Source organism: Eleginops maclovinus, chromosome 10, assembly GCF_036324505.1.
Source record: "Eleginops maclovinus isolate JMC-PN-2008 ecotype Puerto Natales chromosome 10, JC_Emac_rtc_rv5, whole genome shotgun sequence".
NCBI classification, from domain to species: Eukaryota; Metazoa; Chordata; class Actinopteri; order Perciformes; family Eleginopidae; genus Eleginops; species Eleginops maclovinus.
The window spans coordinates 9,055,278-9,074,964 of record NC_086358.1 but is presented as its reverse complement, the minus strand read 5'-3'; the positions used below and the strand labels follow the sequence as shown (position 1 = coordinate 9,074,964).

Below are 19,687 nucleotides of genomic sequence, written 5' to 3'. Positions count from 1 at the left end.
GGCCCTAGAGCTCCAGGGGGGCCAAAAGTCCCAGATTTTGACAAATTTAGTGTAATAATGATTCATGAGCCAAATCACACCAAATAGGAGGATGTGCCACTCCCCGATGAAAAAAATGTAGTTATTTTTTGAATAACGTTCCCAAGCACAACATCTCAATAAAAAGCTTTTCCACCACTTTTCTGCAACGGTCCTCGTCCATAAAAATCACAGGGAGCGAAAAGGCCACACACGGCCGGATGTCAATGAATACAATGTAGTATTTGTTCAGTCATTTGTCCACAACTCTAGGGTATGCTTGGTGCCTTAAGGATATTTGGTTTGTGCCAACACACAGCAGCAGGACCAGTTCGTCTCCAAACTGAGGGAGGCGCTGCCTGTGCCATTTTACGCACGCGTAACAGCAGCGATAACTTTATTGATTCATGAGGGTGAGTGTGCTTTTTCTCGGTACCAATTGACCTACTCTGCAAGTTTACTGCTCCACGTACGATGTATGGTATATTCACTTTGTACATTGGATTATATTACCTTTATAACACACGAACACCAAAGTAATGGCTATTCGGTGTAAATCCAGGAGATGGCAGCAGAGCACTACAGACAAAAAGCACGGCGTACTCAGGTCAGTGCAGCAGGGAGGCAGCACACACATTTATGTCCATACTTCTTACAGTAATAATTTAAAACAAGTGTTTATTTATAATATAGCTCTGCCTCTTGTAAATCCCTGTAATGCGTAATTTGGAATAATTTAATTTGGTCTAAAGTTCAAACATCTTTGTAAAACCACAACATTTCTGTTGTGGTTTCCACAACTATTAATTGTTTTGGCCATCATTGTTGAGTGATGTGCATCCAGAGTATGATGATCTTTGAACAAATGACCAAGAGGCAGAACATTTGAAGTGAAATAATGACAGGGCTTGATAAAAGATTATCACAGGCAACTCTGCAGACTCTAAAGACAATAATTGTAATTGTTGTACCTTAATAATTTAAAACAGTGTACCCTTTTTTCTTATATAAAAAAGGTATGACACTAATTATAATATTAAAATAAAATCTCTTGAGACACATGGGTGAAAACCATAATTCCTCAGGGTGAAAACAAGAAACTGCACCAGTGTTCAGTAAATTAAAAGTTTACTTCAGACCACATAACATCTCCAGCATGGCTTGACTGAATTAAAGACAATCGAAATGTTACCATAGTCCCACTGATGGGACTAATGGGAAATCCCAAATTGTGATCAGAAAGTTATTTTTTTAAATATTATCATGTGTATTATTTTCCCTTTTGTTCTTCCATTGATTTCAAGAATCAGCTCACCCATCACTTAAAAAAAAAAAAAAAAGATTTCCACAAGCCTCAGTGGTATCCAGTCATGTAAATAGTTGTGGTTTGATCTCCCCTCTGAACCAGATATTGCAAATAATCTACTGATCTTTTCGCTAATGTTTTCCAAATTACTATTCACCAGATGTAAAAAAGAAAAGATAAGAGGAAAACCATCCACTCTACTTTTGTACATTATCCAGAATATTGCTGATACAAAAAAAATGCTTTACAGACTTTGGGGGCTCCATGTGTATCTCAATACAGGGCAAATGAAAATATGTACTGTACATGGCAGGATACAATGGGTGGGTGTAAGTATGTAAATATATTTAGGTGATTTGGTTAAAACACAAGAGTTTTTTGTTGACCCAAAACAATCTAAGCATTATCTCATTTATCAGTGTAGTATAGGTGGCTGTTTATGACAAATCCCTGATAAAATGTGTCCTCAGAAATCATTTATACATATTTACAAACACAAATAATTATTAATTATTGACTTGTGACAGTAGAGGCCTGCACATGATTCGCTGCCTTCCCAAAAAAGATGATAAAAGTCCATAATTCTTCATCCTTGTAGAGTTCAGTAGCATCAGTCTTTCCCTCTGTATGTAATGTTTGTAAAGGTAGATGTGGCTCCTTTGTAGAGAGGATTGTGTCCCTGTAGATCAAATACACAAAAAAAAAACAGAGTAAATTAAAAGTCAGTTTCACATAAACATTTTTTAAAAATCATTCTTATGGTTTAGTATTTCACACAAATTCTCAAAAGGAAGCCAAGTGAAATGCAGAAGAGAGAAGGTAAAAGTGTACATTTTTAATTTCAGTTATTGAGCACCTTAAAACTACACTGTGATTCTTAGTGGTTTCAGGTTATTTGGGATTTGGGTGTGTTTTAGAGGCCTGTTAGCAGTAAAGGATAATTAGCATTACCTAATATAAACCCAGCCCTTCCGCTGACTTCCTTTTGTTCTGCTGGGAGTAACAGCATGCCCCAAAAATAATAAAAAACATCTTCAGAAAACGAGTCAGAGAGACTGTGTGTGTGGCCTTTTGTGTGTGAGTGGGAAATTAGTGTGCCATGTCACGCTAAAAAAAATAATCCAAGGAAAGAAGATTTACTGGATATTTGTAGTTAATATTTTTTATCTACATCTTACATAACCTTGACGATACCTTGATTTAATTTGAGTTTTGAACAAACACCTTATCAGATCATTTACATGCACATGTGACCACATGCTACATATACTGACCGTGTCCCACTTGGCATGAGCGCGCTCTTCCTCAAATTTGGCAAACTCCCGCCTGTCGTGAATGGTGACCAGCAGTTTCCAGATAAGGAGAGCCGCCAAGCCAAGGAACAAGATAGCTCCAGCCACCGACAGAAGCACCACTAAAATGTCTGGACCCTTGGGGCAGTCTGAATTAAGGGAAGAAAAGATAAAATGATAATGAGAAGATGACATAGGAATGCTGCTAATGTTCCTCTGCTAATGTTTTTCCAGGTTTATAAGTGTGCTTTTGAATCCTAAGAAAATCAATTTGACTCTTGTCATTCTGGTAGCTCTATGGAAATAGGGCTGCACTAAGCAAGTCATTTCATAGATCAATCTGCTCATTACTTTCTAGATTTATTTCTGAATAGTTTTGTCCAGACCATGTGAGAAAATGGGGAAAATGTCCATTCCAGTTTCTCAAAGTTCAAAGTGATTTTTGAAAAGTACTGATTTCGCCATTTTTGAGAGATTGATTGATTGAGATTGATAACAGATAGCATTTTCCATCAATTTCAGCATGAAGAATTATTTTAACTATTTATAGTTGCCAATGAATTGTCTGTCTATCAACGAATGGTTGCAGGTTTAATTCTAGCATGAAGGCTTTCTTAACAATATTATCTGTCAAGTGATGCAAGAGGAGATAAGTGGTGAGCAGCAGGCAATCAGACCTTTAAATACCAAAGAGCAGAGAGGAGGGTGGGCTGATGGAAAATAGTAACCTCATACAGACAGGCCACAAAACTTCCTTCCCTCTTTATGGTCTGGCAAAATAAGAAAGAATTTCATTTGAACAGATTCATTAAGGCTGTACAATATATGTCTGAAATAACTTTCTATTTAACATGAAGGATTCTTATTCCATCATAAGATGTTCTGATCAACACCCTCCGAAATTAACCACCAAACATGTTCCAAATTAACATGAGAGTACTTCAAGGCCATGAACTGCTGAATCATTATTTATTTTACGCCTACAACTTCTAGTTTCAATATTTTTCCGAGAGGAAGTCACATTATCTCAATTTAAACAGTTTACTGATTGGTTTGGCCCGTTTTCAGGCTGCATTCATGTTTAACAATGCAAAGTACTCAATTTCGTTGTACTTGTGTGCAAGGACAATAAAGGAATCTAATCTTATCTAAAATATCTTATTTTGTTTTATTCTGTGCTGTAAGTATTAGTTTGAAGTGGGCAGGACTCAGTTTTCAGACATGCCGATCAGAATTTAGCAATACTTAAAAATCAACAACAGTTGTCAGGTTGTTTGCTGACATTGACCTACAATTGTGACTCAAACCTGACTCACACTGCCCTGATGAAGCAGATTAGCAGGATTAAGCTCTTCACAAAGCTTTATAAGACCTTAAACCAAAAAATCTGAACTGCAATAACTGTTTGTTTTATTTGGCACTTGGGGGCAGTGAAATCACGCTGTTAATACATAACATTGAGATATTGTCACTTTTAAACTGATGTCTCATACTTTTAAGCTAACAGCCGCCATTTTTTTCGAAATGATGCGCCAACAAACACTTGAAATATATATAACAGCTAGCCACTAACTTTGCCCATCTGCTGTGCCTACTTTGATTTTTTCTTTACAAAAAACAGCTGCCTTCTGTTACCGAAAAGACAATCAAGCAGTGAGAGTAAACCAAAACCGTTAAGTTGTGGGCAGGAAAAACCAAGACAATTAGCTGAATTAGCTGAATTAGCTGACAGTTGCTATTAAGCTGTGTAGAGCTAAGAGTGGGGATTATTCTCTGTGGGTTGGTCACGGCAAGTGGCTTCTGCCACATCCAAGTAGTAATCTTATTTAAAGTGAATATAAGCTTTTCACCAAAGTTGCTATCATTTTGTTGGTTGAGCACTTTGTTCGTTAATATGAATCTTTTTGTGTTCATGGTCACATCGACGCATGAGCCGAGGTCTGGCAGCAATTGAGTTTCTTCATTGCAAAAATGTCTTACCTTCACACTTCTAGCCACCAGTGATGAGAGCCACCTGGTCCATGTGTGAGCGTGTGAGCACTTGTTTGTTTGTCAGACTGGATGCGTGTCTGTTTACTGTATGTGATCATTTGCAGTGGTGGAATGTAAATAATTACTTTTAAGTCCTTAAGTAAAGTGCCATTTTGTTTGGTAATTTTTTCCTGTTAATACTATTGTACTATTACTAAAGTAACATTTTGAAATCAGGACTTTTACTTGTATCTGCGTATTTTAAGACCATAGTGTTTCTACTTTAACTAAAGTTAAGGATCTGAGTTCTTCATCTGCCTCTCTGACAATTTGTCTGGGACAGCACATAAAAATGTGTATAGTAGTGTTCGGTAACATAGTGGGGCAACCAGGGTGAACTTTTACTGCCGTCTTCAAAGCGTTTCTCCTCTTCCTCTCTCCATATTACTTCCTTCTAGTTCCTGCTCTTTGGATCCTTTTGACCAATCCATTATGGCTTATATGTCAAAGTCAGGTTAGTATTACTTAATTATCAACTTTGAAAATAGTGAAAAATGGATAGCCAACTTTTAAGCATCTGTTTCCTTCCACTCTTTGCTTCAGTTTCTCTTTTGTAACACACCTTCATGTTTCCTTTCTAAAATGTTCTCTATCCCTTTCTTTTGCGTACTTAGTTTCCTCTCTTATTGTCATGCGTTCCTTCTAGAAGGAGATGCAGAGTCAGCGGGTTCCTAGAGGAGCTGGGCAGCAGTTAACGACCCTCTTTGACACGGCGGGGTGCACTGTGTTCAAGGCAAATGTTGGTGTACTTCTCTGCTACCCAGTTGCGCCTTAATTAAACACACACATTCATTAAAGGCAGACCCAGGGGCAGACTTTCTTTGTGGGCACTGGTGGTCATTAAAGGCTTTCTTACCTCCCCACACTCTTTCTATCTGGCCGCTTTACAAGCAGATGAAGGGCAGGCAACAGGGAGGAGACAACTTGTACATTGGTAAAGGAAAAATCACAGATTTTCAAGGCAAGTGTGCTTGTTAGGCTGACTGGCGATACCTTTGTGGTTGTAGATGAAATCCTTTTTATCTGAACGGTACTTAATTTCATTGTGGCTTCCCTCATCGCTTCCACACTTAAACCTGTAAACTTACTTACCCTCCTTAAGCGTTTCTAAGTGCAATTTTGGCAATTTTGGCTTTCTTAACGACAATCAGGTCGCTTTCTGTTTTCCACAGAGCTGATCAACTACCAACAACACAGGACTTACTAGATTTTGGTTTCCACAGTTACTTTAGCTCTTCAATTTCCCCCTATTTCTATACTTTCATTACACTTGTAAACTGGGGAACGCTGCCAATTTTTATCTAGGAGAACAAAAGCACTACCCTCTTCCTGTTTGGTTGAGCAATGGTTCACAAACTTCCTCTTGCCGTAATTTGAGCCTTCATTTCCCCAGGACATCGTGCCCGTTTGACCGTAGACAGTATTGCATAACCACCAATATTCTCTCCTTGAAGTACTCGTATGTTCATCTCTTACCTGGCTCTTTGACGACAAACAAGATGGATTTGCCGCTGGAGTCCTCATAGTACTGGAAACGCTCCACACAATCATCTTCATCTTTATAAGTGCAGTTCACAGCATTTGTGTCATGAAGCACTGCATGAACATTTAAGAAAAAATGTATAACAATTGGTCAAGGTACTTTTGGTGTCACAGATACCTCAACAATTTAATAAAGCTGTAAAACACACACATATTTTTGAGTTGTAACATAGAGCAACTTTGTTGGCGTTTTTATGGACTTCTTAACTAAATTCAAATTCGGGATGCTGTGTTTTTTTAAATAAGAAATCAATCATTCCTATATATGTGTGGAAAATTCTACACATTCAGGGGTTTTGCTTCTAAGATCTCAGGCTATCATTAGCAAACAGTTATAACATGTTCTCACCTATTTCATCAACAAGCACAATCTCATCCTTGCAGATTCGAGAGCAAGTGTTGTCGTCAAACAGCTTGCCCCTCTTGAAGTGTTTACACTCCACACATTCCCTTTAAGAAGATAACATGCATCAGGTCATCATTTCAAACAGCTTTTTAGAATACTGATTGTGATATATCTGTGTGCAGACTCACTTCTTCATGGTGCAGGCGTCGGGGCAGGTGGGGCACTTGTCACATGTGGCCCCGTAGGCACCGGGCTGGGTGCACTCACAGGCTCCACACTCACACTGGCCCCTCCCGCTGCACAACAAGCCCAGGTTGGACATACAGGTGTCAGTACGCCTAGAGCAGTTACAGTTCTCACCCTGCCAGTCTGGATCACACTGGCAAAAGCCACAGTTACAGACGCCATGGCCTGCGAGAGAAGAAAGGAAAGAGGAGCTACTATAAGTTGTTAACTGGTATAACTTCTTTTTCCACATATGTTAGGGTGCTAAATGGAGTAAAACACCAAAAGAGGAAGCGAATTAAACAAAATAATCTATAATAGAAGCCAGGTTGTGGTTGAAGTTGTGAAAGAGGGAGGAATAAGAGGATGGCATGATTGTAATTTCAGTTGTTGTGCATCATTTGTTTTAAACGTTTGTTTTGATAAGCTTATACAAGTTATTTGTTTTTATGACTTTATCTCTTCATAACACAGAATTGTTATAAACCCTGTGATTCATATCTCCCCGGAGTACAGCCTGTCACAACAGTACCTCCTTGGGAAATGTTGTTCCTCTAAAATATAGTTCTGTGGGTTTGAACAATGAACCATGTTTTAAGGTCAGAATGAGTTTGTAATGGCCTTGGTACATTAAAGACTCATGAGTAAATTGACCACAAGCTGTGTCATATTCAGTATTTTGCCCATTGCGATGACATATCTTAACCCTAAGAAATAGCTTGGTCAGTCTCTTCACACGGTACCAGGTTTTACAACAATTTGCAATAAAATAACAATGTGTTTAAATCCATGTTCAAACTTTTCAAATCAATAATCAGTGTTCTGTATTGCTAGGACATTTCATAGCTCTATAAGTCTTGTATCTCTTGAATTGTGATCCCAAACACTGAAAAAAGCAAACTCATGTTCCTGCAACTGTTAAAGGCCTTCAACACAAGTGGTTGTGTGTCTGTGGTGTCTGGAAGGCTTTTATTTTGGGCTGCATGATTCAGTGTCGTTGTGTATGTGGGTACATTTGAGCACATTGGTTTGCTGTTTTTCATGTATGTGTGATGTGTGCATGCAAGAGAGTGACAATACAGAAAACATTGTGGTCTGTCACTGCAAAACAATGTTCAGATAAACAATGAGACAGGAAGCTTCTACGATCAGTGGATCTATCATTACCACTTGACCACAGGACCACTGGCTTTTAATTAGACCTTTTTGTGGGGGGAGCAACGTAGACCATGGTCCTCACACTGGAAAAGGTATTTCAAGACAACAGCAGACCATGTTTTACACACAGAACAATTCCAATACTCTCCCACTTAGCCCTTTCCTGACCAAACATGGGTTTATTTTTAGCCCCATTACACCACACATGCCAGAGTGTAAGCACAAAGGTATTTTCATGTTAATCTACAGGCTTTGGGGAATACAGCCAAAACATTTCTGTGTGAGGGCAGCAAAAAGGGGGGTGGGGGGTGATACATGATAACTGATGACGTATTGAAGTTTGAGGCAGTCTGTGCCAAAACTTGGCCTAATGCAATTTTAAAGCTAAATTATAACAAACCCATAGCAATACGTCTAGAACTACTTATACGTTACTAAAAGGAATTGCCTCAATAAACAAAAGCACTTATTTTGCCTCCATGATCTCTAATTGTCTTCATGTTTATTCTGTACTCAATATAAACATTTTATACTTTTCTTTTTTATATTCAGATGAGAAGACTAATGCCAATTTGCATCATACAAAACAGAAACGCCTTTCCTTGTTTCTAACCCTGTGCTAGTGTATGCTAATATAAGCTAACCGGTTGCTCTCTGTAGCTTTTTTTAAACTGACAAAAGGAGGATCTTGTAATCTAACTCTCAGTAAGAAACCAAATTAGTGTATGTCCCAAAATGATGGGCTATTCCTGTTATAGTTTATTGCAAAAGATAAGAAATAGATAACCTCTAGCTGTCGGTAATGAAAGCAAATAAACTACCATGCCAGACGGACAGCCTGCTATGCATTGTTTAACCTCTACTTAACACTACTAATCCCACTTCAAATCGCTCATAAAATCTCCAATACAAACATCTTCAGAGTATGATGTGTTATGACTTATTGGTGATATAATGTCTCTTTTAAAACATGAGGAGGAGCATTGTGAGGTTTTGAGTTTCTCAAAACTCATTCGCACAGAAAAGTAAGGCAACTCTGAAGTGAGCTACCGTTATTGAAAATGCATTCTCTGAGCTGAACTCGGCTCGACCGACTAAACCATACAACCTGAACATACGCACACAGGGTGCACAAACTACACCATGTTTATTATAAGTGGAGCCATGTCCTGGGCAGAAGGCAGGGTTGTTTTTGTATTTAATTCCCCCCAGATGAGGTGGGTGGCAAGTCAGTGTGGTGAATGGGACTGCCAACTCTGAGAACAAAAGCAGGCTACTCTCATTCTCTATTCTCTACCACAGACATACAAAATGTTAAGGACAGTCAGTGGGCAATTTTAACTTTCTTTGTCTATTAATTGTACCCATATTGCTTGCTGTGTGATCTGAAAATCATATCAATGAATAGTTTAATGTTTTGGGAAAGCAGCAAATCACAAATAATCATTTTAAGAAGCCATAACCCATCAATGTTTGCCATTTTTAAATAACAAATATGTTTTTGAAGAGAGTCATTTATTAAGAAAAAAGGCCAGAACTCTCTCGTTCCAGATTCCCCATTGACACAATCTGGAGGTTTCTACATCGAAAGTTGAATATCTCTGGGTTTTAGACCGTTGGTCATGCAAGACATCAGAAGATTTCCCCTTGCGCTTTGTGATGGGAATTCAAAATTTCCTTAGGCCTTAGCATAACTTGTTGATTAATTTACTGCAGATTAAATCATTTCCTTTCATATTTCCCTTCTTATTTCGTTTAAGGTGCTCAGGTACCTACAGTAGATTGAAAACAGGATCTTACCAGAGCAGAGTTCCCCCTTGTAGCGCAGGCAGTTGAAGTCATCGCACTCACACAGCTTTCCCCAGACTTTTCCGAAGTCACTGCTGTGACACACACACTGGCCACACACACAGTCCCCACGGCCGCTGCAGATGGCAGACTGAGGTCCTCCGGAGCCCGCGGGCCCACTGCAGCGGTCCTGCTCTGTGGGGTTATAGTCCCCCTCTGCACACTCGCAGTGCGGCCCTAAGCGACCCGGGTGGCACTGGCAGATGCCGCACTCGAAGGTGCCGATTGCCATAGTGGCATTTGGGGCTGTCGGGCTGGGCCTGTTTCTGGCACTTGCAGTCGCACTCAAAGTTGACGGTGATGGAGAGAGAGTCCTTGAAGCCCACCGGCTTAATGATGAAAGTCTTCTTCTTCTGTTTGGGGCAACCGCGAGCTCTGGCCTCCACGCTGAAAGACACCTGGAGGGGAGGACGGACGTCAAGTTAAAATAATCCATGATTAGGGTGAAAGTCATGTTCAGAGCCCTCTCCAGTTTCTGCATCCAAACTTTGTAAAACTAGCAATTCTACTGTATCAACCTGGAGTGGATTACCGTACATTTAACAGCACTTAAATGGTTCAGTTAATGGTGGCTCAAATTGTGAGCATTGTCGGTGGAAACAGTAACAAAGACCTGACACAGGGAAGGCCTCCATGCGTGTTTAGTCGAAGTATTTGTTCATTCAGCGCTGTATCCAAATCTGGTAAATGTCCAAAAAGGGGGGAAGTTACTACATCTGGAGAGACAACCATATATGGAAAAATAAGAGGGGCTAAGGCAGAGAGAAGAAATGTACGAAGGCCAAAAAATGTCACCTGGAGTGAGAGGAGAAGAAGGAACAGAGCCAAAGAAGCTGTGATGAAGAAAGAATGCTAAATAAAAGACTACTTTAAGCAGACGGTTTGCTCTAAATGGAGATGGCAGAAGTACAGAAGAAGGATGGAAAAACATAATTTAAGAAACAAAAACAGTGCTTATCCATGTTTTCCCATCATCTGCTTTTTAACACAATGAGGAAATCCTACAGCCAGAAGGGAAATGGAAAGAGGTGAAAGAAGAAGGTGCAAAATAGTATTAGGACCAAAATATCATGTTATTTCTGCAATTGAATGATTAGAGCCACTAAAGGTAAGACACATTGGCACAACAGTGGACAACCTGTTTAAATCCACCCTACTTATACTTGTTGCAGGGTGTTGATGTCATTTCTAGCAAAACAACCCTAGTTTGAGGACTTTAGAAAAATGGAATAGGGACATAACTAATCAACTTTCAAGTTATTATTTTTCCTGGGAATACAGTTACTCACCTCATTTTAAGGGGTCACATGCGGGGGAAAAAAGGGAGGGGGGTTAATTGACTGACCGTATCCCCTATCTTGAGCCCAGAGCAGGATTTGAGGCCAGGGATGAGCTCTCCGTTCAGACAGGTGGCATTAAAGGACAGGGACAGCTCCTCCGGGACACGTTGAAGCTCCAGCTCCACCTTGGACCGGATTTTCTGGCAACAGCAAGGAAGTACAACAGCGGGAAACACATACACATGGAAGAATGAGTATGTAGGGTAGCACCCTGTGGCCAAAAAAAATCACAGTTTAGGCGTCAATTTTGGTAGAGCAGATTTTTTTCTATGATTACATATAAGCCAATGCACTCATTTAAGTGTGCATATACAGTGGGGCAAAAAAGTATTTAGTCAGCCACCAATTGTGCAAGTTCTCCCATATAAAAAGATGAGAGAGGCCTGTAATTTTTATCATAGGTACACTTCAACCATGAGAGACAAAATGAGAAAAAAAAAATGCAGAAAATCACATTGTAGGATTTTTAATGAATTAATTATAAATTCCTCTGTAAAATAAGTATTTGGTCACCTACAAACAAGCAAGATTTCTGGCTCTCACAGACCTGTAACCTCTTCTTTAAGAGGCTCCTCTGTCCTCCACTCGTTACCTGTATTAATGGCACCTTTTTGAACTCGTTATCAGTATAAAAGACACCTGTCCACAACCTCAAACAGTCATACTCCAAACTCCACTATGGCCAAGACCAAAGAGCTGTCAAAGGAGACCAGAGACAAAATTGTAGACCTGCACCAGGCTGGGAAAACTGAATCTGCAATAGGTAAGCAGCTTGGTGTGAAGAAATCAACTGTGGGAGCAATTATTAGAAAATGGAAGACCACTGCTAATCTCCCTCCATCTGGGGCTCCACGCAAGATCTCACCCCGTGGGGTCAAAATGATCACAAGAACGGTGAGCAAAAATCCCAGAACCACACGGGGGGACCTAGTGAATGACCTGTAGAGAGCTGGGACCAAAGTAACAGAGGCTACCATCAGTAACACACTACGCCGCCAGGGACTTCAATCCTGCACTTCCAGACGTGTCCCCCTGCTTAAGCCAGTACATGTCCAGGCCCGTCTGAAGTTTGTTAGAGGGCATTTGGATGATCCAGAAGAGGATTGGGAGAATGTCATATGGTCAGATGAAACCAAAATAGAACTTTTTGGTAAAAACTCAACTCGTCGTGTTTGGAGGAGAAAGAATGCAGAGTTGCATCCAAAGAACACCATACCTACTGTGAAGCATGGGGGTGGAAACATCATGCTCTGGGGCTGTTTTTCTGCAAAGGGACCAGGGCGACTGATCCGTGTAAAGGAAAGAATGAATGGGGCCATGTATCGTGAGATTTTGAGTGAAAACCTCCTTCCATCAGCAAGGGCACTGAAGATGAAGCGTGGCTGGGTTTTTCAGCATGACAATGATCCCAAACACACCGCCAGGGCAACGAAGGAGTGGCTTCGTAAGAAGCATTTCAAGGTCCTGGAGTGGCTTAGCCAGTCTCCAGATCTCAACCCCATAGAAAATCTTTGGAGGGAGTTGAAAGTCTGTGTTGCCCAGCGACAGCCCCTAAACATCACTGCTTTAGAGGAGATCTGCATGGAGCAATGGGCCAAAATACCAGCAACAGTGTGTGAAAACCTTGTGAAGACTTACAGAAAACGTTTGACCTCTGTCATTGCCAACAAAGGGTATAACAAAGTATTGAGATGAACTTTTGTTATTGACCAAATACTTATTTTCCACAATCATTTGAAATAAATTCTTTAAAAATCAGACAATTTGATTTTCTGGATTTTTTTCTCATTTTGTCTCTCATAGTTGAGGTATACCTATGATAACAATTACAGGCCTCTCTCATCTTTTTAAATGGGAGAACTTGCACAATTGGTGGCTGACTAAATACTTTTTTGCCCCACTGTATAAGCAAACAAGCTTGTATGCAGATCTGTACACAAATTAACACCTATAACTAGTAGAGCTAAAATGTTCAGCAAATTCACCTGTTCTCTGCATAATCAACTACAATAAAACATAAATAAATAAACAGGAGCCTCCCAAATTTGGTCAGCTTCAGACCTTGACCACTGTGGAGGTTCTTTTAGACTTTTGCTCGACACTGTGTGACTCATGCACTGTGGGTGTGTCAACAAACACATGTCATCCACTGAAACTCTGTCTAGTCTTGTGTGTGTGTGTGTGTGTGTGTGTGTGTGTGTGTGTGTGTGTGTGTGTGTGTGTGTGTGTGTGTGTGTGTGTGTGTGTGTGTGTGTGTGTGTGTGTGTGTGTGTGTGTAACTCTTACAGCGTAGGCTTTCAGAATGAGCTGAATAACGTTGCCCGAGTCGTTCGACAGTGTTCCTACTGTGGTGCCAGGAATCAGCTCACTGTAGTTCTACGAGACAAAATAACAGAAAGACTGGAAGACGGTTGTCACCCTACACAGGGAAACCATTAATGAATGTACCAATTATAAAAGCAAGGTGTACTTGTAGGATATCCAGTTTTTTTCCGTTCTTATATTTTCAAACTGATGCCAATATTATTCACAACTTGACAGTTTGACACACGTTTCCTCTATTTCTCTCTTTTCCTGTTACAACATTTTTAATAAGTTAGTTACGACAGAGTTGCCAGTTTGGGAAAAACTGAGTTTGTCTATTGCTGTGTCTCAAAAGTGTATCACAGCGATTCATTTTCCGTTTCCAATGCAGGATCCATGAATGTCAGTTTAAAACCAGCGAGGTTTGGAGGACTTCAGCTACAGTGTGTATAAGATGAGATGATTACTGTGTTGGATTTGTCCCCCTCTCAAATTCTGTTTTCGCCTATTTGCTTTATTTCCTACTTTAAACAGAACTTGAAGAGAATAAAATCCTGGATGTTCTCAGTGTGAACTGCAGAGCTTCTGACCTGGTACAGAGGAACCACAGGGTTGGTGACGGCAAAGATGAGATTGATGTTGTTCTCTGACGTCTTCTCTGTGATCAGAGCTAGAGATGGGTAATCCTGAGGGGAAACCGGACAGTGTGGTTAGCACACATAAACTCTAAAATATTCCTTTTCATACTTTAAACAAGGGGGTTCCATTGTCTCAGTTTCTCTCTCATACCGTTTCTGTCTAAGGTCTGCGCACCAAAAACACACTTACGGTTAACACTAACCATGGTGGTAGACATGCTGTACATATTGTCAGAGTTGAGGTGGCACTTCCCGTCGTTTGGCTGCACGATTCCAGCCAGACGACCATCCAGAGCCATGTGAGTCTTAGCGTCTGAGGTGAAGATCAGAAGGTGGGAAGCACCGGGACGCCAACCGATCCGCTCCTAGAACCCATCAAACCAGGGTCAAGCAAAAGAAAGAAAGTCATACTATTTGAATGAGGGATTCATTTTTTTCGGCCCTCGTCTAAAGCAGAAAGAACTCTTTAAGATCAACTTCAGTGCGAGAGAAGAGACAACGACTATAAGATAAAACCAGAGTTACGCATGTGAGACGGTGGGTGAGTCTCTCCACCTTGCATACAGCAGCCTGGACGATGGCATCAAAGCCTCCCTCGGGGGCATCTCGGTTCCTGGACACCATCTGCTTCTTCACTTCCTCTGTGAAGCGGCCCACCTCCTCCGTCAGGGACAGAACGTGTTTGTAGCCGAACTGTGGCAGGCAGGTGGTGTTAATGCTGTCAAAGAAACACAGTTCATTGTGTGATCAGAGTTCAGAGTTTTATTAAAGCAAGGGGGGTTAATTAAAATGTAAGTAAAAATCTCCTGCACTGCTGGTCGACCCCTCTTTCTCTCTGTATTGCACATTATTATTGGACTAAAATTCCCCCCTTTTTTATCTTTTATCTAAACATTCCTGGTGGCTGGAGCTCAGCAGATTGTGTGTAAAGCAGGAAAGCCCTAGAGACCCCTAGAGATCCTAAACCACCAGTTCCACCTCAGAGGAGCCTTTGGCCAGGGTAACAGCCTTTTACATCTGGACGCTCTCACTCTCTGGGCAGTTTACCTGCGGCTGATTCCGAGTAGCTGACCAAGCACTGCTATAAGCCTTTAACAAGTGATGTGACTCCGAGCATGCTTGCGTTTTGACTTTGCAACACTGTGTTTAAAGGTGTCCTCACTATAATGCGTCATCTGCATAATGAAGCTACTTTCCACAAGCAGACATAAACAACCAGAGAAATCAACACCAGTGGGTAATAGTTAAGAATGCAAAACAATGCTAACCACAAAAACAGACTTTCCATAACAAAGAGATCTGGATTCCATGTACACAGAAGGTACTGTATATATGTAATAATGTATGAAGCCTTTCTTAACTTGTCTATTACCTGTAGCAGGGGTTCTTCACAGCCTCTTTGGGGGAGATGTACATGTAAGGTGAGATTGGCTTGTCCACAAAAGCCCCAAAGCCCATGCGGAGGTTGCTGGTGGTGCGGTTCATGGCCTCGGCCAGGCCTTTCCCCAGCGTCCTCAAGCGGAAGAGATCATCATTCATGGAGTAGGAGAGATCCATGAGGTAGTAGAGATCCACAGGGTAGTCCTCTACCTGACGCACCTTCACTGTGAAGCGCTTAGCATCATCTGAGAAGTAAGACACAGAAACATAATTTTAAAGTAAAAAACAACAATATCTCCACTTCAGGATGTCAGAAACTTCATCTCTTACCTGGCCTGAGGGTGATTTGAAGTCTCTGTGGTTTTATCTGTGTGACGTCTTGCGTGGCTCCCGCTGCCTTGTTGCTGAGGGGCCGGTCCTCGATCACCTGCAGTTTGCTGATTGGAGACTCCAGAAAAGACGTAGCACAGCCTGCTGCCAACAGGTTACTCTTCAGGTCACACCGGGAAGATCTGGCAAACCCCTGGCCAAAATCCTGACAGAGGAGGCATGTACATTTTATACAGAGAAGCAGTCACCTGTTTGGAAATAATTTATTTGTTAAAAATGTGTCACAGATGTTTATTTAGAGATTTCCCATCTGTAATAAAGCTCTGTTGAGAAAGAACTGCGTACTGGATTCATCTGAAGGATAAACTGTAAGGAGGAACTCCAACATAATGTTTATGTCGAACACATTTCTTGGAATGAAGATGCACTCCAATATCTTTGCAACACACTTTGAACTTAAGCACAATCCCCCTCAAATTAAAAAGTCCATCCCATTTGAACAGTGTGACAGTTTAACCAGTCTCAGCAATGTTCCGAGTGAAGTCATCCAGGGAAAATTGGGCATGACTACTTCCTCATGCAGTCACACAAGTTCGGTACATGTGTCTAAAGTGTCAGGATTTCACTTTACATTTTAACATGAACCCATTTGATGGTCTCAAAACTGAAATTTCTCAACCAGATTAAGTGGTTAAAGGAGATCTGTACCACTCTGCACCAGTTGACTTGCTCATTGCCTGAATGAAGTGAAGTGGAAAAGCAACCCACCTCCTGGAAGCACCATGCACAGCTGGGGTGCACAGCCAGACACTGCTTGCACGTGCTGGCCCCTCTGGAGGTGCAGACGTTTGAAGCTGTAACCAAACTCTGAGTTAGTTTGTTTTTCCAAAAGAAGATAACAGCAATTAGTGTTTACCCTATTTGTGGGTCCTCTGTTGGGACTGATTTCAATTCACAGATTATGTGAGGAACATGGCTAAGGAGCATAGTTTTTGGTACATTTGGTGACAACAAGTTAAACAAACAGTTTATGGAAATTAAACCAACGAGCAAAATGAAACACAACGAGAAGTTTTTAAAGTGTTAGATTTGTGAGAAAAACGACTTATTCTACATACCTAATGTCCTTGTTCATTCACTCACTGTCCTAAGTATTACTCAAATCCAGAAAAACACATCAGAAATAAGCATCACTGACTATTTAAATTGGACAGGAAATGTATCTGTCCCAGTAAAATTAATCTGAAAGCATATTTTTTAAAGATTTAGTAGAGTTTAAATCTGGTCTGCTATGTTTTCTCCCTGTAAAATAATTATTTTTGTCTGCATGGGCAAAACATGAAAACTACATCAGCACATACCGCATACTCCTGTTATTCCAATAAAGATGAAAAGACACATCCATAATATCCTGTACTCCTGGAGAGCACCCATCCTGGTGCGGCTCTGAGAGGAAAGAGCTTGCCAACGAGCTCTTCTGGAAGTGCAAGCAGACCTAAAGAAGAAAAAAGAAAAAAAACTCTCTTCATCGGCAATCGACACAACTCCAAATAGAGTCAAATGTCTTAACACCACCCCCTCCCCTTCTCCTCATCTACAGCTCTCATTATCATACTATTAACTGCAGTGGGCGGGAACAGTGCAGCTTCCACAATCTGTGAGTTAGAGGAGGATTTATTCAGGGCATCCAACATGCGATTTATTATTCCAGCTAGTATATCATTTTGCACCCTGGTGTCTGTTCTGAATTGGTTAAAGAAAATCACATAAGGTGTTCAGACGACAATTATAGTCATATGCATGTGCATTTAACTATATTGTAATTAAGATTGGCTTTTGGGAAAACTCATATGAAGTGTAATTTCTTAAAGGAAATTAAGATTTATTGACTGATCCACTGAGTTATGATGGGCTAAATGTAAAGTAAGCATTAACTGTCATCAAGTGCATATGAGGTTAGTATATACTGCCCACTAGTGGACATCAGGCTGTAAGGACGTGTATCACTTCTTGGTAGGTCTGAACGCTTAAACTGCAGGTTGTCCTAGGAAAAATATCCTTTTTTCTCATATTTATGCCACATATGACCGAATAATGACTCAAAGATTGTTAGAAATTCACTTTGATCTTATAATATCCTAGCCTACCACTAACATATTTTAAAAGAACGATTGTACGATTGGTCCTATTAGCTACATGTGGTTGTAGTTTGTAATAAAATTGGTGCTTTTTGGCGAGATAAGTGTCTCTGTTAGCCTAATTCAGATATTATTGCTGATTTTTCACAGGCAGTAAATGGTGGTGGAGTCACATTGAGTTCTATCAGAAAGTTAATTGGCAATAATATTTCTTCATAGTCAATGTAAGCTTACCAGAGTGGTCGTCGTAGATTTAACTATTAGCTTCATTTTTTTCCAATGAGAAAGTAAATTAAAACTTCAAATAATAAGCCAACCAACTTTCAGGCTTCTTTGCTACTTTCCTGTGGTTTTATTTCTACCCCGGAAGTAGGCCTAAGTCACGTGATCTGATTAACGCGTCAATTTCGGTGACATGATGAACCCCTCAACCAAGGTAAAAAATAGTGTTAATGTAGGGTGACCAGACGTCTTCTTTTGCCCGGACATGTCCTCTTTTTATGTCCTGTCCGGAGCGTCCGGGGGGGTTTTATAAATTCATGAAAACGTCCGGTTTTCACAGTTTTTCATGGGACCATTAAGCGTGTACTTAAATTGAATGGCGCTTTGCACAGAAGTCTACTGTACTTAGACTTCTGTGCAACAATCGACTCCCCCCCCCCCCCCCCAACAATCGCGAGTGTCCTCTTTTTCGCCACCTCAAATCTGGTCACCCTAGTTTATGTTGCCTAAAGTACAAGCTAACTTTTTATTAAAATACATATTAGTATGATGGCTGGACAACATAGGTTTGAATGTGAATATGATAGTGGCTTATTAAGTAAATGTAACATCCTGCATAACTATTTTGTCCATGGCTTTAGTACCGTTTACATCCACCAGATGTCATTTTCCTCAAGTTAAATCTACAGTTTTTGAAAGCTTGCGATTGATGCATGAAGCACAAGTGAGGATTTCATGGGGTTTAACTGGTTTAATTTCCCTGAACTTTACACTTATTTTAGTCTTCTGGCTTGTGAAATGTCTGTTGCATGAGGATACTACAGGGAAAGCACATTTAATTCAATTGCTAGTGAGGTAAGTGAGTCCAGAGGGGATACACTGACCATTTTTCACAAGAACACCTTGAATATAACAATATATATCTCTTGGTGTGATTAACATGGAAAACATCACTAATTCTAAGTGTTCACGTTTGGTTACACAGTCACTAAAGGTTCAACTTTATATCAATTATTTGACCCAGACGTTATGACTGACAAGCTGAACTTGCCCTTAGAAATGTTTAGCAATTCTGGGACAGTGACAAGCATATGTTTTTTGTTATGATAAACAAGCCTTTAGGATATTTGTTTTTTGCAACAACCATGTTTATTTGCATCTCAGATTAAATTGTTTCATTGAACTGAACGTTGTTGGCATGGCAGTGAGATGTGACGGGGACTGGCCAGTGGAGCGGAGCCTTGAGGCCAAACAGATGTAAACAATGAAGGAACACAATCCCTACTAGAGACAATGAACACTGTATTACTTCTGCTTATCAGTTTGAATGGCATTGATGCCACGTGATGTGCAAATGTGTGCATATTTTGAGTAAAGTCTCCCTTTTTCTTCTTCTCCTCCATTCTTGATTGTTCTTCCTCTCTTTGTTGCTTTTTGGAAATTTCTCCTTCCTTTTGTGCCTTTTGTTGCTCAACTTTCCATCTGTGACTCTTTCTCTTGCATCATGTTTGCCTTTCGTTCTCTTTTCAAAACGTCCACAAGCAGTTGCACAACATGCTGCGAAAGAAA

General features: G+C 40.5%; 1 protein-coding gene across 1 annotated transcript; it reads right to left on the bottom strand.

Moving 5' to 3' along the window:
* Nucleotides 1-1,129: 1,129 nt before the first annotated feature.
* LOC134870984 (integrin beta-3-like) lies at nt 1,130-18,240 on the bottom strand. The gene is given in 17 exon segments (XM_063893553.1): nt 1,130-2,003; nt 2,599-2,765; nt 6,124-6,243; nt 6,539-6,639; nt 6,724-6,946; nt 9,719-9,998; nt 10,000-10,164; nt 11,112-11,246; nt 13,393-13,482; nt 14,001-14,096; nt 14,252-14,413; nt 14,604-14,766; nt 15,421-15,673; nt 15,759-15,963; nt 16,527-16,612; nt 17,120-17,253; nt 18,131-18,240. Coding segments are annotated over 16 exon segments (2,388 nt in total). The 5' UTR covers nt 17,193-17,253; nt 18,131-18,240; the 3' UTR covers nt 1,130-1,934.
* Between the last annotated feature and the right edge of the window lie 1,447 nt (nt 18,241-19,687).